Source organism: Pyxicephalus adspersus, chromosome Z, assembly GCF_032062135.1.
Source record: "Pyxicephalus adspersus chromosome Z, UCB_Pads_2.0, whole genome shotgun sequence".
NCBI lineage: Eukaryota > Metazoa > Chordata > Amphibia > Anura > Pyxicephalidae > Pyxicephalus > Pyxicephalus adspersus.
In genome coordinates this window covers 45,225,419-45,249,061 of record NC_092871.1, presented here as the reverse complement: position 1 = coordinate 45,249,061, position 23,643 = coordinate 45,225,419, and the positions used below count along the sequence as shown (strand labels likewise).

At 39.7% G+C, this 23,643-nt stretch overlaps 1 protein-coding gene across 13 annotated transcripts in view; it reads left to right on the top strand.

The window, feature by feature from the left end:
• DAB2IP (DAB2 interacting protein) overlaps positions 1-23,643 on the top strand; it is a 275,541-nt gene that overhangs the window by 172,088 nt on the left and 79,810 nt on the right. The window contains exons 1-2 of one of the 13 annotated variants that reach the window (XM_072430465.1): positions 9,048-9,255; positions 13,629-13,745. The exons of 10 other annotated variants lie outside the window; for them this stretch is intronic. In XM_072430465.1, coding sequence (XP_072286566.1) covers positions 13,723-13,745 — 23 coding nt within the window. In that variant the 5' untranslated portion in view covers positions 9,048-9,255; positions 13,629-13,722. Of the gene's footprint in view, positions 1-9,047; positions 9,256-12,480; positions 12,601-13,628; positions 13,746-23,643 lie in introns of those variants that run through there. 2 more of the 13 variants (XM_072430467.1, XM_072430466.1) reach the window with 2 other exon arrangements.

Below are 23,643 nucleotides of genomic sequence, written 5' to 3'. Positions count from 1 at the left end.
GGACCACAGCGCACAGACAATTGGCAGTACCCTAATGTTCATTGCCATAAGAGTGGCAGGGGGTCCCCAACATGGAATCTCAATTTGGGGACTCTGGTTTTAAAATAGCCCTCCTTAATGTGAAAATATTTCTGATTGGTATTAGAACTTTATGCTTGTGATCCTGTATCTGTCAACTTGGTATGTTTAGGGGGCCCCTTTGTACCCTGAAAATGTTACATTTCCAAGATAATAAGTGAAGGAGAAATGAGGATTTATACATGGGGATAATGACAACTGCATGGACACAGAAACAGCTCTCATGCTGCTGGGATTATCTCTCAATACAAAGTGGGTGGGGAGCAGCCACAGCTGATTGTCAGGTCTTTAGTAAAGGCACACTTTCAGGGAGCTAAGACTAAGCATGCTCAGGAAGCTCCCTCTCCTGGCAGCACAATCTCATATGGAAACATAGGAGATGTGTGCACCCTATCCACTGCAAGACAACGAGCAGAGCGGGAATGAAGAGCGGGCCGGATCTGGCAGCACCACAGGTCGGATGTGGGGCACCTTTGGTGTAGACCATTTATTAAGAATGCAAATTTAAATTTTTGTAGTTTATGACTATCTGAAAGGATGACATTCTTCTCACTGGCCAGCAATGTAAGAGGTATTCTTCCTACTGACCACCATACTGATATACTGTGATCTGTGGATATAGTAATTATAGAAGAGGTTCCCTGAAGACCTGAAAGTTATTTGAAGGGTTCCCCCCAAATCTAGAAACACTCGTGTGCACTTTTGAGATGTGTGTAATTTGCCTACATACTTTAAGCTAAAAAAGTGTTCCTCTTCCCGATTTTCAAAAGTTGAAATGTACGTTGAAGCTAAAATATATATTTTGGCCACCTTATATTGAAAACAGAATAGATAATTTCTAGATATTAAAATGTTAGCAATTAGTAATCAGCATGTGCCAGGGAGCTACACTTCCCAGATGGTTTTGGGTACATCAGACAGGAGAAGCTGTGACTTGTAATGCCACCTGATTCTGACTGGATTTGTCTGCACGTTCCCTCCCAGTAAATCTGTTTTTAGGCATCTACACAGTGGGGAATTCTGGGAAATTTCTGCAGCCATCAGATAGCACATTAAATTTTCTTACTGTGCCAGAGGCTGCAGTCATCCTGCATTTGTTTAAATTCAATTATTGGGAAGCTACGGAACATATAGAAATGGGTCAGTGTTTTCCCACTGTCTTTTGCCGCCCCATGCTGCTGATCCCTAGGCTGTAGACTCTTCTCAATTGCCCATTAATTGCTGCGGGGTGTCTTTTTAGCAAGGTTGTGTGGGTAAATTTAGTGTTGAGGCGAGCAGTGTGCTCTGGAGATGTTGCCGGGGGAAACACAATCTGTCAATGTCTTATATTCTTACATTCGTTATCCGCTTATAACAGAGGGAGCACGGGGGATCTAGGCCGCAGCGTTGTAGTTTGGTAATGCAGATTTAAGTAGCTGCTTTACATAGAGCGATCGCTGATGGGAGATTGATGGCGTACCTGGAGGATAAATCAGACCATGAACATTTACAGAGCAGAGACTTGTAGACACAAATTTTAACCAACTGCACTAACCAGTCATTAGGTGTAATCAGACAATTTGTATAGGGTAGAATATCATTTATACCAGAAATTGTTTCTGGAAACATTTATATGCAACAATGCAACAGCTTTAGACTACACTGAAATAAAGGCTATGCAGAGGGGTTTAGAGTGTGGAAAGACAATACCCTACACACAAATGTCTTCCTAACTGGAGATACTAGAAAAGAAAATACAGTAACTGCCTATGCGCTGCCAGCTAACATAAGCAAACAGGTCATACAAAGTAACATTAGTTGGAGATATCTTCAGATTCAGATACTTACTATTTGGTGTGAATACTATTAGGTGCACTGTCACATTCACTTTTTTTTTTTTTTCTTTGGATGGGATTGGATAAAATGTACAGCCTTGTGTATAAAGCTGAGGCCTGGAAGGTACACAGTTTGCAGCAAATGCTGCAGAGCAATACAGAATAAATATTTAATTTATTAAAACAGCTTATGGAGAAGCTAGGATTCCTCCAGAGGTTGCTAGGGGTTTCTCAAACTGTAGCTTTTTTACCTTGAATTTGATGATGTCTGCTTGACTCTGGGGCCAATACCACTTAGTAGTGCTGTTGTTGCAAGTGACTAATAATAATTTTAGTTGTCTTTCCACTGACCGCAGTGTTGCTTTCTTCCCACTGACCCCAACAAATTGGTTTTAGCAGGGGTTACCGGAGACCTGAAAAATGTTTGTATGAGCTATGCAAGAATTTTACAAGGGGTAAAAGGTTGAGAAAGGCTGGTATAATGGAAGAGATGTATAAAGATATAAAATCACAGTATATAAATCAGAACAGTGCAGATTATATAATAAATAGTACAGTATATAAAGCAGAGCAGTTTAGCAAATATAACGTAAAGCACTATGCACAAAGCAGATTAGTAGGCAGGTGTATGACATGTATAGTGCAAGAAAATGTTTGAAGTGGAGGGGTGTTGGGTATATAGGCACATAGTGCACGAAAAACAGCATTTTAGAGCGTATTATGTACAGCATTGTGCAAGGGTGCAACCTACAGCCCCCGGGCTACATCCAGCCACCAAGCTGCCTGATCCAGCCCTCTTCTCATTGCCTCTGAGAGATTCCCAATGACATCCTGCTGCCAGGAGAGGGTGAGAGTGGATGTTTCCAATAGACCTGGCAATCAGCTGTGTCTGTTCCCACCCACCTTGTACTATGAGATAATCCCAGGAGCAGCATGAGTGCTGTGTCCATGCAGCTGTCAGTATCCCCTTCATATCTCCTACACTGAGTATCATAGAAATGTGATATTTTCAGGGTCACAGGGGACCCTGAGAGCTGCTACTAAACAAAAATTCAGCCCCCTAAACTTAACAAGTTGCCAAATGCAGGGTCACAAGCATAAAATCCTAATATCAGGGATGTTTTCACCTTAAGGGGGCCAATTCAAGACCAGGGTCCCAAAATTTAGTTTTTATGTTAGGAACCCCCGGGTCCCACTTCCATGGCAATAATCATTAAGGTACTGTCAATTCTGTGCTGTGGTTCCCCAAATATATACTTGCTCGTTCACAAAACTTCAAGACTGCGTTCAGACTGGCGATGAGGTTGCAATGTGGTTGCCCCTTCCTCATGCCATGGAACCCTGCCTAGGGGGAGACGCTCAGTACTGCTTACTGCCGCCTGAAGTCAAATCTGCAGACAGATTGAGCTGGTGTGGTTCCTGTTACACATAGCTGCCCACTTACTTTCTGTGACCCTCAATTTCTTAGGAAAAGGGATTTTGGCAAATGGAAATGTGGAAGCCAGTAGCAAATGCCTTTTGCCCCCCCCCCCCAAAAAAAAAAAAAATTTGACCCATCATATCACGCTACCTTGTTACACATAGCTATCCTCTTACTCTCTATGAACCCCAATTTCCATACAAAGAAGGTTAGCACCCCCTATAACTGAGAGGACACATTTTATGGTGTAGTTTCAGCTTTTTGGTAAGGAATGGTGAGCGGGGAGCAATATATGACTGACCAGCACTGTATAATAGCTTTAGTTTTGTATCCTTTATTAATAAAATGGTGAGTGCAGAAATTCTTGATTTGTCATTTCCTTTATTTGGTGCATGTATGTTACAGTAACTAGAAACATTTCAATTTAATTTTAAATTAAATCTATTCTAGTTTTAAACATACATCTTTATGTTTGTTTGCATTGTGGCCCACGGGTTTTATCTTAATGTCAAGAGTGGCCCCCGGATCAAAAAATGTTGGCACCACTAGCATAGTGTCTATAGTGTCATATTGTCCTGCAAGCCCTTTATACATCATTCCATCTTGGCATGGTTAGGAGGATGATCTGCCTGACCTTCTCTTCCCTTCTAAGTTTCTGGATCAACAATTTTCAGAAAGAGCAATCAGTGGTCCTCCAGCTTACTACTTATTGTAACATGCATATCCTACATCAGTTTGGGTAACTTGCAATTTGTGCATGAATAAAGGGGAAATGCACCAATTTCCTGTAGTATGTAACTTTGTCTCGCTTTGAAGACAGAGGTGGAAAGACGCCATATTTAGAAATATACTAGGTGACGTAGTATGACTGACCACTGTTGTTGTAACTATGGGTTCCTGTTGTTGTTATTTCCAGGATTTCAGTGACCTAACGCCCCCACTAGTAAATGTGACACATTATCCAGGGCTAACAAACAGGGCTGTTGGTTCATCAGTTATATTTTTCTTCCCTGATGAGACATATTTCTGGATAACAATGCAAATTGTGAAAGAGTAAATCAGGCAGCATGAGATGTCATTTTCACACATGGAATGATCACCATTCCAGAGTCAAGACCTTAACCCCACAGAGAATCTTTGGGATGTCCTGGAGAAGACATATTGGTTCAATTAAATATTATTAATTGTTATAAAAATTTAACACAACTCAAAAATAATAAATGTCATGACATTGCAAAGGCTAATCAGAATGATACTGCACCATGGCGAATGCATGCCAGAATCAAAGCTAAAGGCAGTCCAATTACATAATAGTGTGTGTGATTTGTTTTTTGTCCAGGCAGTGTATAAAGACATGTGCAAAATTAAATACGTATCTAATTGGCTTTGGCTTTTTATCACTAAATTTCCAACGTCAGGTTCTTGACCATCTTCCTCAGCATGGCCTACAGCAGGGGTGCCCACACTTTTTGGCTTGCGAGCTACTTTTAAAATGAGCAAGTCAGAATGATCTACCAACAATAAAAATCTAAACATATATTATTTATATTTATACCGAGTATAACACAGAAGTGATTGCACTACAAGACTATAGTGACAGGAAAGCTGCAGTTCACCTGTCATAGGAGAATGATGTGCTGCACAAGAAAAAGAACTGCTTTATAAGAAACCGCCCAGCACTGCTCACCTAAGACTGCCCTCCCGCCTTCTCTGCCTCCCTCCCACTGTTACAAGGAGCCTTCACACACAGAAAGACATCCCCAGCATCCTTTTAGACGTAGGTTTTGCTTAACATTCAATCTGTATCAGACCTATAATAGAGAAAGAGGCCTAAAATTTTTTTTTTAATTTTATTTAAGAAAAAATCTTATGCCTCTTTCTCTATTTGTAGCCTTCCGAGTTAAATTTCAATGGTAACCTTTTTGCACAGGCTAACAATAATTACAATTTTCTTCTATGAAAAACTGCATATTACTGCATGCTCATTCCATGTGTTCTTGTTTCTTCTTATTGAAAACAGTAAAACAATTAATATAGCAATAGCTCCATGATAATTCCTGAATATAATAATCCTGATAATTCCTGATTATTTGGATTACTTGTCAGTATAAACTCTGCGGGGTCCACGCATAGGCTGCTGTTCAATAGACACGAGTGATGCTGCTACTACAATTCCTGGCATCATTTGCATCTATAAAATGCGGGGCCACGCATAGGCAAAGAGGCCGCTGGTCTAGTGATGCAGGGAATTGTAGTAGGGGCATTGTATTTGCGTCTATAGAACAGCAGTTTAATATGAATTGCATATTAAGAATTCTTTTGGGGGCCAAAAAAAAGGACGTGCCAGGCCAGATTTGGCCCGCGGGCCAGAGTTTGACACCCCTGGTCTACACAGATATTTTTAAAAACGCATGTAAACGTTCCTACTGAGTTTATATGCACTTTTATTAGTGTTTTAAAACTTGCCTTTAATACGCTGGCGACGTCTATGCCTTGTTTACGTTTCAAGTGCTTATAAACGTGGCAAAACGCCCCATTGAAATAATTTCTGCATTTTTGGATGTTTTCCAGCGTTAAGCCCGCATTTTAATTTTTTAAACGTTGCAAGCAGCGTTATAGATAACGCTCATAAATGTGCCTCAAGGAAACGACCTGGTGCAAATTAGCCCATTCGAATGCATGGGAATTTCAAACATGGGCTTTTAATGCCTCAGATTAAACGCTGGGGAAAATGTCTGTGTAGAGCAGAGGTCAGCAATCTTTTTTGGCCACTAGGCCATTTCAGGGGTGGGCAGGAGCACACTAGGCCGGACTCTCTCTCGAGTCTCGCCCTAATGGCTCTGTCCCCACCAGGAACACCCCCTGAAGGGCAATCCCTCTCCTCCGCAACGCATAGGGAGGAGAGGGAATGTTCCCTATTTACCCCGGCGACGGAAGTGTTAACACCGGCCGGAGTAAATAGGGAAGGGAGCCACCACACGGAGTCTCAAGAGCCACATGCGGCTCCGGTAGTTTGTTGCCATTTGGATCCACTGCAGGTTGCTGGCCGGCATTAGGCTGGATTGGCCAGGCGGCATTAGGCCGGAACAAACTACTGGCTAGGCTTTATCTGGCCTAAAGGGCTGAATTTGCTGACCCCTGGTGTGGACTAAACCCTAGATATCAATAGCAACACATAAAATCACATGCCTTAAATTGCACATCAACATGTCACACATCAGTGTTGACTTTCAGTGCAATGTGTGTGTTAAAAATGTGTGATGACTTGCGTTTTCATGTGTTTATACCTGATTTTACTGCAAAATAAATCAGAAGCAAAAACAAGCATGTGTAAGAATATTTAGTCCTTCTTGATGTTACAATGTGTATGAAAGTTTGATAATTTGAGGCAGTCCATTTATTATGGGTTGACAGTGCTTCAAAAGTGACCAAAATGGGACGTGTACAATTTTATCCAACATAGCACCCATCATACTATTATAACCGGTAGTAACTGGTTACCATGTTGGTGTGGACCATATGTGACATGTGAACATACAGTTAGGTCCATAAATATTTGGACAGAAACAACTTTTTTCTAATTTTGGTTCTGTACATTACCACAATTAGTTTTAAATGAAACAACTCAGATGCAGTTGAACTACAGACTTTCAGCTTTAATTCAGTGGGTTGAACAAAAAGTTTTTTTATGCAATGTGAGGAACTAAAGCCTTTTTTTTACACAATCACTTCATTTCAGGGGCTCAAAAGTAATTGGACAAATTCAAAAACTGAAAATAAAATGTTCATTTCTAATACTTGGTTGAAAACCCTTTGCTGGCAATGACAGCCTGTAGTCTTGGACATCACCAGATGCTGGGTTTCCTACTTTTTAATGCGCTGCCTTTACTACAGCGGCTTTCAGTTGCTGTTTATTTGTGGGCCTTTCTGTCCGAATTTTAGTCTTCAACAAGTGAAATACATGCTCAATTGGGTTCAGATCAGGTGACTAACTTGGCCATTCAAGAATATTCCACTTCTTTGCTTTAATAAACTCCTGGGTTGCTTTGGCTGTATGTTGTGGGTCGTTGTCCATCTGTATTATAAAACGCCTCCCAATCAATGTGACTCCATTTAGCTGGATTTGAGCAGACAGTATGTCTCTGAACACCTCAGAATTCATTCGGCTGCTTCTGTCCTGTGTCACATCATGGATAAACACTAGTGTCCCAGTGCCACTGGCAGCCATGCACGCCCCAAGCCATCACACTGCCTCCGCCATGTTTTACAGATGATGTGGTATGCTTTGGATCATGAGCTGTTCCACACCTTCTCCAAACTTTTTTCTTGCCTACATTCTGGTAAAGGTTTATCTTGGTTTTCATCTGTCCAAAGTATGTTTTTCCAGAACTGTGCTGGCTTTTTTAGATGTTTTTGAGCAAAGTCCAATCTAGGCTTTCTATTCTTGAGGCTTATGAGTGGCTTGCACTTTGCAGTGCACCCTCTGTATTTACTTTCATGCAGTCTTCTCTTTATGGTAGACTTGGATATCAATACGCCTACTTCCTGGAGAGTGTTGTTCACTTGGTTGGCTGTTGTGAAGGGGTTTCTCTTCACCATGGAAATTATTCTGCAATCATCCACCACTGTTGTCTTCCGTGGACTTCCAGGTCTTTTGGCGTTGCTGAGTTCACCAGTGCTTTGTTTCTTTCTCATGATGTACCAAACTGTAGATTTTGCCACTCGTAATATTGTAGCAATTTCTCGGATGGGTTTTTTCTGTTTTTGCAGCTTAAGGATGGCTTGTTTCACCTGCATGGAGAGCTCCTCTGACCGCATGTTGTCTGTTCACAGCAAAATCTTCCACATACAACCACCCCCCCAATCAACTCCAGGCCTTTTATCTGCTTAATTGATAATGACATAACGAAGGAATTGCCCACACTAGCCCATGAAAGAGCCTTTGAGATAATTGTCCAATTACTTTTGAGCCCCTGAAATGAAGTGATTGTGTAAAAAAAAAAGCTTTAGTTCCTCACATTTTTATGCAATCTTTTTGTTCAACCCACTGAATTAAAGCTGCAGTTCAACTACATCTGAGTTGTTTCATTTAAAATTAATTGTGGTAATGTACAGAACCAAAATTAGAACAAAATTGTCTCTGTCCAAATATTTATGGATCTAACTATATGTGTCAAATGTTCATTGGTTGGTACCAATAAAGAATAAATGGCATTACAACACTCCTATGCATATAATGTGAGTAATTGTCACCGCTATGTACTGTTAACCAGTTAATCTCATGCAAGATGAAATGTAAACAGGCCTTTGGACTGTGGTGACTAAACGATTTTGTGGTAAGACTCCCAGTTTTGGTGTTTCTTTGGGCTTCTTATTTATCATGTTCACAGCCAATAATATACTAAAGACATATATAGTGTTTGCCCTTTTCCAGAACAGCAATTAAAAAAGTGGAAGGTTCACTGAGAACTCTCAGCTCTGACTTTCATGCTCAGTGTCCCAGTCACACACATTGCTCTGTTACTGCTTTGGGTGGACTCTTATCCTTAGGAGGAGCACCGAGGCTGGCTATGAGGGTCTCCAGCATAAAGCCATCATAGTAAATGCAGCACCTGATCAACTCTATTGGACAAAGAGCAATGTGCAGGGAGGGGAGGAATCTTCCAGAGCCCATCCCAAATCCAGAAGGAGGAGGGTATTGTGCTGTGAGCTTGTAGAGGCCAGCACTCCACCCTGCACACAGTGATACACTTACATTGTAATACTGCCTACAACACTACAATGTAGCAACCCATCCAGCTGCACTGACTGCACTCTGTTCTATACTGGCACTGGCACTGGCGAGGAGACGCTGAGGCTTGTGAGCTTAGTTCCCAGGCTGGAGACATAATATGCTACTACTGATCTGCCACCCTGGATTTGAGCCCCGGGAGGGGGAACAGGGTAAGCTCAGGCTTAGTGATGAATTGGGGGATCATATACTGATACTGTATTGATTGTACAGCTGCAGAATAGTCTGAGCTATGTAGGGCTCATTGTTCAGTGTGCAGCATTGTCTGTATTGTGTGCGAGCCGTTCACCATGTTCTCTGGAACACAGAGAATGTCAGCTGGGTGTAAGCTCTGCACACTGCAGATATTGTGTGTTACAGCAGCCTTGTCCACTGTGTGTTCTGATATACTGCTTGTGTATTGTATATTGTCTTATGTAGATGTTATATATACGGTACTGTTTATACTCAGGAATGCAGACTGAGCTATGTGGCTTTTCTCTGTATAATGTGGACAATATATAATATACATTGTGCTGATTGTATATAGTGTATACAGTGAGCTGGTTTAGGGTAAGCAAAGTTGGTGCAGCAGCTGTGGATGGTTAGGCTCATAACTGACATGTCTCTGTAGCTCTCATTAACCCCCTATAATCCCTAGTCTGGGGCCCCAGGTGTGTGATATATTAGATCAGTATTAGGCTCTGCGTTACCCTATATATATATATATATATATATATATATATATATATATATATATATATATATATATATATATATATTATGAGGATGCTAAACTGTGCTGTGTATATGGAGGGATGGCATGTAAATGGTGCCTGGCTGTGCAAGAATGACACAGAGATGATGGTGGGCTGTGCTCTGTATATGGAGGGATGGTACAATGATGGTGGGAGGCTATGCTCCCTTTACAAGGGATAGCACAGAGATGTGTCAGGCTGTGCACTATAGGGTGTAGGTTTGTGCTTTGTAGATAGAGGGTATAGTAAAGTGATAGTGGCCGTCTGTGCTCTATATTCGAAGGAATTGCACAGAGATGGTGCTCAACTGCCCTCCACAGGGATAGTGCTGGGCTGTGTTAACTATATAATAAAGAGATGGCACAAAGATGTTTCTGGATTGTGTTCCATATATGTGGAACAAAAATAGTGCCCTATTGTGGTCTGTATTTGAAGCGATGGTACAGAAAGAGTGCTCAGTATATTAAAGCATTGTTTTTTTTATGCTGTAGAGATAACACTGAGTCCAGGTCTATTATTGTTACTTTGTATTTTGCTGTCTCATATTGTTGAAGTGTGCAATGGCTGTTTGATACCAGCATGCCAGCAGTACTTCCTGTCTTACTTTTTGGGTTGTATTCTTGTATGATTCGGCAGAAGAGGCTTGGGCATTTATTCTGTTTAACGAATGGGAGGTTTGGCTTAGCTCTTTAGTGATATTGCAAGCAGTACACAAGTGAGAGGAAATTCCTGGACCTGGCTTATCAACAAATGTCGATTGTTAATCATTAGACATGGTGGGGTTACAAAACTAAATGCATATAGAGAGTGACTCACATTAGAATGACAAATGACATAGGTTTACATGCGGAATAATCTAGTATTATTCCGCATGTAAACCTAACTAGCTACCTAACTAGTATCTGCATTTCATTCCATAATTCTGGTCCTTATTTGGTATATTTAGTGTCTGTTTCAAGCCCCACAAATGAAAATAATGTGATGGCTCACTTCTTCAATTACGGGTGGTATATGGAAAGTTTGAGACCAAACTTCAGCTGTCATTTTTCCAGAGCATGGTGGACGTTTAATGCAAACATTACAATGGCTGTTACGTTCATTTCTCTCAGATAGCGTTATTCTATAACCAAGGGTACTTCATGAGTAAATTGCTGGTGTTTTCTACTGAATAACTGTCAGGTAATACTTCTGGGCTATGAAAACACAAATACAGAGGCTGAGCATCCAAGAAAGACAAATTGTTCATTTTATCTGTTGGGAATCTTCGTAAATATAAAAACAACTCATGAATATGATGTGCTCACATCCGGGAACACTTATATATATATATATATATATATATATATATATATATATATATATATATATATAAAATAAAAATGTATTTACATGTTATTATGCTCATGATACCCCTAGCTGTATGGCCTCCACTGTACTGTGCCTGTCCTGCAGACTTTTCCCCATTTAATTCCTCCCATCTCAAGCTAGAGATTGATTTTCTTGCAGGCCATAAAACAGTTTCCTGTTTCCTCTTGAATACTTTTGTGGCCCCAATATAAACCCAGTATAAGCAATATCATAGCTAGAAGCTTCGGAAGATGACCTCAAAGTTCTTTTGCTTTGTTTTTTTAACAGTCAGGTTCTTTTTTTTTTGTTTTTTTGTCCTAGACAATAAAATATGCTCCATAAGTGAATCATCTATTTGACAAGATATATACAATTATTTTTATATGTTATCTTTGTCATCACTATCAATATTATCTCATCCTGCAGTGTCATCTATGTCTGATGACAAAAAGAAAAATGGGATTTTCAAAAATCATCTTTAGCACAGAGTTTTCATGACCACAATTACAGAGTATGTGTTGGATTCGAAGGTGTTTTGAGGACTATGGCTAAGTACACACGTGCAATAATTGTCATTAGAAAATAGAGTTAGAGTAACAACAGATAACAATTATTCACCCTTTTTTTTTTTTAACTATCGTAGTGTTAAAGCATGTGCAGAATCATTCACTATATGATCGTTCAAAAAATGGTGAATATTCGTTGATCTGTCGTTAGTCCGTTCAAATATAATCCACCAATAATGTATACACACTAGAAACGATCGTTTGAATGATGCAGGAAGTGACGTGTACCAGAGAAAGTCTACCACAGAACAATCCACGATCACTAAACGACCATACACAAAATAGTGAATGATTGTTGCCCAAATGGATCCTCCAGGATGGTCGTTCGTTTCCAGCGACATTCCTCGTTGATTGTTCACTTTTTTTGTTAACCATTATTGAACGATTAGACATTAATCATTTGTTTCCAACGACAAATATCGCACGTGTGTATGTAGTAAAAGTCTGATTTGTATAGGTTACTGTCGCAGATCATAAATCTTGTTGATTGGCAGTTGATGAAGGGGTATGCATGGATGTCAGTCAGTGCAGTCTAACCTACCTACATTATAGTAGCAATATGTATATAAATATGTAAAATTCCAGGGTTTTTAACCCTTTTGATATGTAATAGTTACAACAGATCCCCTTATATTCTTGAAGTTGCACCATTTTTAATCTCATTTTATTTTAGAATATGCATTGACAATGTAGAAGATGCTTATTTCTAATCTCATTTTTTTTATAGGATATGCATCGACAATATAGAAGATGCTTATTTCCCATAACACCCGCCTAGTGCTTATTGAAGTCCATTTTACCACAACCGTAAATGTCCCACAGTAAAAGAAAAAACAAGTTGTTTACGGTGAGGCTTGTGTACAGCGTTTCTGTAGTTTTACAAGATGCGTGGCTTATAGGAAGCTAATGACTCTGTAGCTTGCTTGTAAAACCAGAAGAGAAACGCCCACTACGCCAGCAAGGGCAAAAAGGATGACAAGACTGTGTTATTCCTTTCTTATTTTGTATTTTAGATTTCAGCTTCACATTACACATTTTTCTTCTTTAGTGACCAAATCTTTTTGCGTTTGTTTAGTAAAAATATCACAAGAACTGTATTGAGTGGTTACTGTGGGTAACATGTCAGTTGTACATATTTGTCCATACTGTTCTGTAAGAATTACATGAAGAATAATCTTAATGTGCTCTCTATATTAAAATAATTATAACTCCTGTACCCACATTACACTGCTGCAAAAATTAGGGGGAGAATATGAAAGAAAAAATATATACAATTTACAAAGTAACATCTTAGTAAATAAAATTTTAAAAAAATATAATATTTGTAATACTTTTTAGAAGAAGTTTACACTGACTTTATTTTAAATGATTAAATGCCCATACAGTTTTGTATGCGTTTTCAAGTGTTTCTAAAGCCGTTCTAAGTCAAGATATGCATAGAAGAGTTGCAGCTGCAGGATGCGCTTCTATACAGCCCATCAAGAAATCGCTCTCTGGTGTGGACTGGCCCATTGAGATGAAATGGATTTTCAAACAGGGGAATTTAAATACTCAGGTTAAATGCTGGGGAAGCACTCTGGGTAGACTTACTAATAATATATTTTTACTTATGGGAAATGTCTGTAAAAATGTCATGGGAAAATTATGGAGGCTTCTGCTGTTGGGCTGGTCATGGAATGTCTGTTTGTCTGATCGCCTAGGACATACTTTGTCATACTGATGTTATACTTTCAGGAGAATGAAGTGGTGAAACGTCATGACTTCTCATATCTGTACTCTCTGGGACATGACATGTCCATGACAGTCAGGCAGACTCTTGCCAGAAATGGCAGCCTATTTATTTCTTTATTATTTTTTTTTTTTTTTTTTTTTTAGGACACAAAACTAGCAAATACTTAAGCGATATGCAAGGTGATTAGAGAGGAAAAAAAGCATAAAGGATTGCTCTGGTTTCCTCTGCACACAAGATATGCTGAGAATTATTTGTAAAAGGTGAGAGAATTAAACCTGTCCTTTTGTGTATTCCTCTGTTAGACTATTTTTTCAGGTTTGACAGGTCTGGTGGTTTTTAGATGAGCCATTGTTGCTTCTCTAGGGATATCAGATTTCTCTGTTTTGGGTTCGCAGACTGGGCTAGGATTTTTTGTACATTTTGTTTTGACAGGGACATATTCTGAAATAAAACACAATAAAGGGGTGGCTGGTATTCTTATCACAGCCATTGTTTTTGGATTGCATGCATTGTAGAGGTGCTCCACACTTCAGTAACAAATGTTTATCCTCCTACTCTGTATTCCTCATGTTGGGCCCTGCACGCAAGGAGTATCATGGCAGCTATCCATTTTCTGGACTGAGTCAGACTATCCTCCTCCTTATGTAATAAATGCTTGGCGTGTTTGCATTCTTTTTCCCATGAGTTGAAACATGTTGGTGACTCCCAGCTGCCGGGGCCACAGTAAATTTCATGGCCTGGAGCCACACATTTCACACAGGGCCAGGAAGGAAAAGATAAGGACCTCCTTTTTTCTTTCTAGCTTGCTGCATATTATGACAACTGGGGATAGTTCTGCATTGTATTTCGGTTTTCACTGCAATCCACCTATCCACGTAGTGGGGGCAATTTTTTTGGCTGGCTGATTTTTTCCAGCAATGAAAAAGCCAAATCTTTTTGTGATACAGATGTTTTTAGCTACAACACATCTGCCCTTGTTATGTAACTCTGCTGTTTAAAAATAGTAGTGATCCCAGGAAAAAGTTGTGTGGGCTCATAGGCAGTTTTTTTTTTTTTTTTTTTTTTGTACATTGAACACCAGCGTTTGCATGATTTTTTTTTTTATTATTTCACTGTGCGATGTAACACTCAACTAATGAAAAGGTTTCACTTTTACACTTCAAAATCTTCCTTGGTCAAAAGTGTGCTAGGAAAGAGAGGTCAGTCAACGGTGGTCTGGATAGGTTTGCCCTCAGACGTGTCGTTTGAACACACATTCCTTTGACCTTTTCTACTCGGGAAGTAAATTGTAAGGGAAAGGATGGGGGATTAGAGCCAGGGAACCTTGAACACTTCATTGTTGCATTGGGGGTCATTCTCTGTCACTTGTGTTGCTCTTCTCGCAGGGAAGTTCTTGTTTTCAGCTGTCTAGTTCTTATTTTTATGGTTGTAGGGGGTATTGTCCCTGAAAAGGATACAGTTATTGACATTGACAAAGTTTATTTTGGTTTAGAAATATCCTCGCTTTGGTTGATATCCCTTTCCTGAAAAAATTGTGATTGTGCACTCTTTATGTGTTTTGCAAATGTACATATCACATTTGCAGGCTGATGGGTAAATAATCCAATATAAAGGCAGATTATCTGTCAATACCATCAACTGACTGCTTTGAATTCTCCCCAATCCCTTTACATACATAATACACACCTTGGTTCATCTGTGGATCTGCGCCAGGAAAGTGCTATATCTGAACTCTCAGTGAACATGTCGGAACTGTTACTTTCTAAGTATGACTGTGTGGCCTTCCTCAGGTCTCAGACTCCTGTTTTTTGGATGACCATAACCATTATCTCTAGACATCTTGGTCTTAGTACTGCATTTGGAAACAGTTGCAGTACTGGTCCTCCTTTTAGCTAGTTTGTGTTTCCTGGAATCTCCTGGAATGTTGGAATAGTGGCATTTTTGCTCTGTCCTCTCGATGAACTCCCCATCTCTCGGCCTCTCTGTGTCAGGGACTTTTCTAGTCGGGTAATTCAGTTTATTGCTCTGCGCCTTGGGGCGGAAAGTTTGTGGTGGGTGACATCCTGGGCACAGCGAGAAATCCGAATTGCTTTTCTTTAGATATTGACGCTGTGGGAGTCGCAATGAAGCGATCATGATGAAAATAGCAAATATATATTTCTGTCACAATTACTGTACTAGCTGGAGACCAGCTGGATAGAGATGCAGCTTATACAGATTTAGATGAACAGAGGGTCACTCCTTTAATTTGATGCTGATAACCAATGAATAAACTGGAGCGTTTGACTCCAGCTAGTGAATACACATAATGCAAGAAAATAGTTGTCAGATCCTAAATTGTAGTCGAGCTTAATTTGTAAATATATTCACTGAATGAAAACTAGAGTATTATTAAACATTGTTGGCTTTTGTATACATACAAATCTATCCAAATGGTCATAGGGCTCTAGTGGCATTCTGAACAAACGGTTAAGAAAAAGAAATACAAATCCTCCTTCGACATGGCAAGATTATTCACTGAAAAAAAAAAAAACATAAGTGGAAAAAATAATGTTAACATTCAAGGTGTGGTAACCTACAACAACCGAACTCCCTAGCCTGGATTCAACTGAATTGTGATTGGTTGCAGTGGGTAAAAGTCCAAGTGTTGTACAGGCGCCTACATGGTCATTACTGGTCTGACTTAATTTCTCCCCCTGCCCTCCTAACAATAATAAATAATTGTAAAACACTACAGTCTTAAATAAAGATCTGGTCTCCATTTTATTTTGGGTTAATAGTGTAGTTATTCTAGTGGATTGCACAGATATAGAACTTTGCACTAATTCTATGCCTTACTCGGGTTGGCCCAGACAAGGAGAGCCTGCCTAACATTTGGATTTCAATCTGATTTCTCTAGGTCTTTCAGACTTTTTCAATTAAATATTTTCTGAAGCTCCATTTCCGTTTCTTGTCCATGGCTGTGCAGATATGGACTGGAGGAACAGAGGATTCTGCGTAAAGTTATAGAAACCACTGATGTTTTACTCCCCTGTTCACTCCGAATAGTCTGCTGTCTGCCAGATTTCAGACAAGTGTTTCCAGATGTTTCTCTGGGGCGCAGCTTTTTCCCACAGTTCCACAGCACTGTGATTTTATAGTTCTACTGCATTCTCAAGGAACAAAAGGTAGTTTAATATATGATCACTTGTATGAATCTTATCTTCTGGTCTTTTTTTGTGACTGCTAGCAAAAGCCAAGAAATGTAGTGGCTAATATTTGAAAGCATGTTGAAAATCTTTGCAACTGTTTTCCCATTTACACTGAACATTATTTCACAAAAAATTTAAAGTTATGCTCAAAGAAAAGCATAGTGAGTTGTGAACAGGACCAATACAGAGTAGATTGAGTCCCTTGATCACACCAAGACTTATGTTGTGTTTTATTGCCAGCTACCTAGAGGAGTGATACATATGGTCGAAATTGGTAACATTCCCTGAACTACCCTGTTTCCCCGATTATAAGGCACTCTCTTATATTTTTTGAAATGCCAAAATATGCCCTGGGTCTTATTTTCAGGGGATGTCCTATTTTTCCATGAAGACTACAGTACACATTTATTGTTGAAAGTCACTCATGATCACTCATGTTCCATTGATTGTCCCCTTCTGATGACTCATGTGCCGTTCGTATTCCCCTTCTGATCACTCTATGCCATTGATGTTTTAATAAATCAACCCCAGTGAGCCAATACAAAGATGTGAAATGAAAATGTAACATCTCTATTCATAGGTTAGGACTCCAGACAGACTGTGGGGCTGATTTGTAATATTTGTAGGTGGAAAAACTTCATGTTGTTCAGTTCTCACTTCCAAGCACACATACACATAATCACCTGACTAAGTTCTCCTCACTGTGTTCCTTTGAGTCTCACTGCCAGGCCTTACTTCCTCTGCAGCCAGACCAAACAGTGTAAATAACCGGAACTTCAAGATTTAGTCCTCAGGTTAAATGACCCCCAAGCTTTATAAGTGTTTTGGTATAATGGTAACTAAGTGGATGGAACACAATAATTTCAGTATAAGTAGTTCTCGGTCCTGCAGAGATTTATCTGTATAGGATTTGTAATTTGTGCAGCATATACAAGGGGATGCTGGGACGTTTCTGGCTTTGCCCAGAAAGAAGAGAGCCAGAGTTATGAAATAACACATTTATTCAACATATTCCCCCCTGAGACTGATGCATTTGGTACAGCGTAGTTGCAGCTTTTCTAGACCGTTCAAATAAAAGTCCTTTGGTTGGGCCGCAAACCAGCTCTCAGCAGCATCTTTGATGTCAAAAATGTCCTCAACATGTTGCCCCTTCAGGTGTTTCTTCAAATTCAGGAACAGATAATAGTCCGAAGGGGCCAGGTCAGGTGAGTAGGGGGGATGGTGGACCAATTGGAAACCCAGGGTGTTCAATTTGGCAGCCACAACGTTGGACATGTGCGCAGGTGCACTGTTCTGCAATAAAAGGATCCCTTTGGTCAACTTTCCACGTCATTTCATCTTAATTGCCTCCTTCAGCTGGTCCAGGAGGTTAGCATAATACTGTCCGGTGATACTAGAGCACTGGGGTAGGTAGACCACCAACAGAATACTGTCTTTGTCCCAGAAAACGGATGCCAAGACTTTTTTTCTGGGTTCAGAACTTTTTGGGCCGCGGGGACCCGCTGTGGTGCCATTCTTTTGACTGTTCCTTGGTGTCAGGATCAAAGATGTGGAGCCAGGTTTCATCCTCAGTCACTAACCTAGCCAAAAAGTCCTGTGCAGCTTCAGAAATAAGCCAAAACGGCTTTGGATGCTTCAACTCTTTCCTTCTTCTGATCCTTTTCTAACATTTTGGCACCTACTTTGTTGAATGCTTGCGCATGTCTAGGATAGTGGTGATAACAAACCCAACACGCTCCAGAGAGGTGTCAAGTATCTGGGCTATCTTTTTTGCAGGTATTTGTCGGTCCTCAATAATCAGCTCATGGACAGCATCGCAGGGTGCCGGGTCAGTTAAGGTTAGGGGCGCCCACTGCGGGGCTCATCTTCAACTGTGAAATGCCCAGTCTTGAAACAATATATCAAGGTTTTGACAGTGCTGTAGGAAGCACACTTCTCCCCCAGTGTTTGTAACATCTCAGTGTGAATGTCCTTTGCTGACTGTCCCTGGAGAAACAAAAACTTCATGACGGCCCGTAACTCAAATGAAGTGAAACTTGCTTGTGCCTCTGCCATCACAGCTTAGGGTGTCATATACTCCCACACTCATTTTTCTATTTCATCTGGAAGGGGGCAAAGCCAGGAACTTTTCAGCACCGCCTTGTATTTGCTGCATATAATAGGAAATAAGTGTACATTTGTGATGGAGACATTTGGAGGTATTTAACAAAACAAACTTTATTTTTACTGGTTACGATTAACATCTGGACTGTGATTGGCTCTTTGCAGTGCAGATACTTCTTTCCCTTTTCCATTTCTGCCTCTGCAGATTCACAGCTTCCTGTTAAGCTTTAAAGAAATGAGAACATTGAGACAGCTGAGTCACAAGAGCTCGAAGGGGTCTTGGGCTCAGCACACCAGAAATAGGAGGCTTTCCTGGAAGGTGATGCATCTCTAAGCAATGAAATTGTTGGTCTGAACACACCGTGTTTTACTAAACACAGCAGAACAGAAGCATGCAGCATGCAAAACATCTGCCAGCAAAGCCTATTCCCATAGATGGACAAATGCATTGATAGATCGTTCTGTTTTGACGAGGGGACCAACGGACTTCCCACACTGATCTCCCACATGAACTTTTCTCCTTTTTTACTGTTGTTTGTGTCTTAATGGGAAGATATAACTTCTGTGACAGGAGGGTAAGGGAACATCTCAGAAAAAATAACAAATTTATAACTTTACCCATTTTTATAACAACAAAAAAAACAAGTTTGGCTAGACATGTTTTAGCTTTAAAATGTATTCTTTATTCTGGGGAAAGAGAAGAAGAGTAAGAAGAGTTCCTGTTGGGTTTTTGCCATTTTAGGACAGGAAATTACAGGAAATCTCTCCTAAAATGACACCTAAAACCCTCTTAAAATAAGCAAAAAAAATTGTTGTGCTACATTGCATGCTGCCTCCAAAAATTTCAGGAAGTGCTGACATTTGGATTACTAAACCCAATATAAGGCTTGTTCACTGGTGTATGTGAGCCCCAATATGTGTGCTGTCTAGGTATTGCTACCCATTGTATTATTTATTTATTCTATGTGACTTCCATATTTTGTATTCCTGTGCTGGTCTGGGTGTCAGAATCATGACAGCTCTCATTTTGTAGATAATGAATATAGATGAATATCTAATGCCTAAATATCACCTTCACATGGAACCAATCGTCCTATTCTGGAATTCACCTTAATTTTATATTTTAGCACTTCACATCAGCTGCAGCTCTTCTAAACAACAAAATGACTTTCATATTGCACTAATGATGGGCACATTTTCTGCTTCAGGGAAGAATATATAATTGGTTTCTGTGGGATTTTGTCTGGGAGGAAAATTTGCACACAAGTTGCTCGGTTTGTGCTTTGATACAAACTGATCTGCTGCTTTTTGTTGCTGATCTGCTGCTGTTTGTCTTTGTTGCTGGGGATTATTTCATTGCTTGAAACAAGTGCTTTACTTAGTAATTTAGCCTCTGAGGGGTGTTGAGTTTTTATGTTTGTTAGGTTATCTTAATAGAAGTTTTCTTCAAAGCTTTACCCAGGTTAAACTTGGACATATAAAATAACACCTAGAACACCATCCACCTGTAAGGTGCATCTGGGATTAGCTGCATTACACATTATTTTCTGATGGCAACGGCTAATTTATCTTCAAACTGTCCTGAATCTGAGTAATCGGCAACCAGTATGTTTCCAGGTTTCAGCCTCCTCTTTGAACCTACTGCACTATGAGAAGAAACAGGATCCACATTGCTGAACCCAAGCCCTTGCCCTGTCCTTCTTCGTTGCACACTTCATCCGTTTTCCCACCTGCAGTCTTGCAGGGAATTTTGGCTTCTGTTTTCTGAAAGGACAAATTGTAATTAATGTAGAAATTAGCCCCATCTGCATATTGTTAGGTTTCCTGTCTGCTACGATCAGAGTAATTAGGTGTATCAGATGTGCTGATTAGTGCGTCCTCTGCGTCCTCCTTGGATGTGACACAAACTTCTTCTGACTCTATAAAACAACCACTAAAATAAAATATAATGTAGATGGCTACTAGTTGAATTTCTACAGCATTTGACTTTGTTAGTAGCAACCATTATAGTTATGCATTTTGTTCCTTTTGTGTCAGGATGATACAGAGCAAAGCTCAAAAAAGTTCAGTATAAGAGTCTTTGTTGGCCATCATCTCTATAAAGTGTATCTTTACCCTATTTTTTGTATGTTTGAATAGAGTGAGAAGAAATAAACTTCTTTGAGTTTTTACTGGAGCCAGAAGCTCTATTGGAGAGATTCCTTCATTTTCTGTTTGGGGGGAAAAAAAACTTGGTATAGGTAACCCAGATACACATACTCGTCATATTACAGGCATTCTACTGACTAAAACAATACTTGGAAAAATTGGTACACAAATGGCAAACTTAGAAAATCAACACAAACCTGGGGAGGACCCCGGTATAGCAGGACAAACTAGATATGGAGCCGCTCTGTCTGCGCTTTAGGCTACAAATATATATAAAATAAATAATTCATGTACAAATGTAATGATCCATAGTATAGTAGACCCTGTCCTCCTTTATTATATTTACAGTAGCTATATGTACATACAGATATCTGGTCTTATTTATATATTTCTTTTACAGCAGGGTTGTTAGTATGTGGTAGGGTGTTAATACTGATTATTAAATTGATTCATAATATACAACAGTTGATTCTTGTGTTACGTCCTTACAGCAGGGTGTATGAATATACATACATTGCCACAGTGATACATAGCATGATATACTTGGTTCTTTAGTACCAGTACAGTAGAGAAGAAATACAGATAGTGCTATAATAAAATATAGAATAACCTCCCCTCTTTTTATAACACTTTTAGTGGAGTGTATGCATACAGATATGCTCGAATAATAGAATAGACTGTTCTATTCTCATATAATATTGTTATGGCAGAGTCTCAAAATACAATTCTGAATTAATCGCATGCATTCCATATGGAGGAACAGGGATGTATTATATATAAGTCTGTCCTTGGGAAGTGTACAGTAAATACATATATAGAGCACAGACAGCTGCTGTAAGGCGGGTGAAGTTGTCTCTTTTGTGATGGTTGTTCGATTCATCATATGTAGTATTAGAATATGATTGTCATGAGTATTCAATCACTTGTAAGTCACCTGAAATATAAGAGTTCAATGTTCAGAGTCACGCCCTGGACTTTAGTGGTGGGATCTCACTGCCATGGGTTCTATTTAGAGTAAGGTCTGTTCTGCAACACCCTAGTGTTCTACTGCTGCCACCATACAGTGCGTGTCCTAAGAAGTGCAGCAGGAAGAGCACCCCCATCAGTCTAAAAATGGTACACACCATTCATTTTTTGTATGGGTCTACCAGGTACCATGTAGTACAAGGCCTGCCTGATTGCCTATAATTTTTTACAAAGCATGCTGCCTGCATGTTACAAAGATTTGGTACATCTGTGAGTGATTGCACAATCCACACTACATGTTTGGTGATTTATTATGTAGGTTCATCATGAACATTGTAAATCATCACAAAGCCATAGTGAGCTACTGTTTTGTGTATTCCTCCATTCACCTCTAGAAATATTGAAGTCCAACTGTGTTTCCCTGCTTCTTTCTATTGGTCTGCATCAGCACGATGAGCCTTCTGCCTACATAAATCTGAGTCTCTATATAATCCGTACCCATGCAGAGAATAAAACTGCAAAGTGTAATAATTATGTGCCAAACTTCTTTTAAATTAAAAATTCATACAAAATTCTGCTTTTTTTCTCATTGTCAAGCAGCAAACAAAATATGATGTTTCTGCTTAAGTGGTGTCAGATCCCCCTTCTTGGCATCCCGTATCATGTATAGACAAACGCTTGTGATTCAAAAAGATGCTGCATTATGTCAGTAGTGGATTGGTAATGGTGTTGCTATTGCTTGTGTTGTGTTAATAATAAAAGCAGAAAAGTCCAGAGCTCGCTTCATTGTTAGAAAGTTCTGTTGATCAATGGTAATTAAGGTATTTGACTTCTTTTTCTATTTGTTGTGACCAGTAGCAGAACATGCTGGGGTGGGTTATAGCTGTCATATGTTTGTCTGATTTTCCTTCAAATTTTTGCTTTTAAATGTGTTAAAAATTTTGCAGAAACCAAAGTTTTTCTTCATATGTTTGAGACTTTTTTTGCCTTTGATACCTGATCAGGTAGAACATCATAAGAGGCTCAATTTGTAGTGTATAAGAATAGGATATATGCCAAATGGATGAAATATAGTACCCTTGGCTCACTGGCCACTTTATTAGGTACAGCTGGATAGTACTGGCGTGGACACCCAGTGTTCAACCCAGATTTTTTTTTTAAAGCCTGGTGGAAAGACATTTTAGGTCAGTGGCAGCTTCTGTGTTGTGACCCAACTCTTCAGCAACCACATAAAAACAGCCAGGTGGTACTGTTACACCTATTTTGCTATTAGAATTGCCATCATTATTTGGGACATTCAACAAGGTCTTGGAAATGTTCTTTGGGTATTTTGATCCATATTGGTTAGCAATTGTTGCAGATTTTTCAATTGCACATCCATGACGCGAATCTCCAGTTCCACCAAAGGTGCTCTGTTGGATTGAGATCTGGTGACTGTGGGGGTCATGTTCAAAAAACTAGTTTGAGAGGATTTGAGCTTTGTTAGTGTTAGGCCTTCAGTGTCATCTTCTAGATTTTTTAAAATCAGGATACAGTCATTATTCATAGAGGCACTGTGATGCATACTGGGGATCTCAGGTGATATTACCTCCCAGAAGCTCACATGCATGTATGTGCGGAAGGTACATCAATCTGTGGAAACCCAAAGCAGGCCAGGGACAGGAGGCCCTTATACTCACGGCAATGGTATACTACTACTGTAGTCAATAGAAGACAATTGCAGGTACAGTTCCATACGTTTATACAGTAT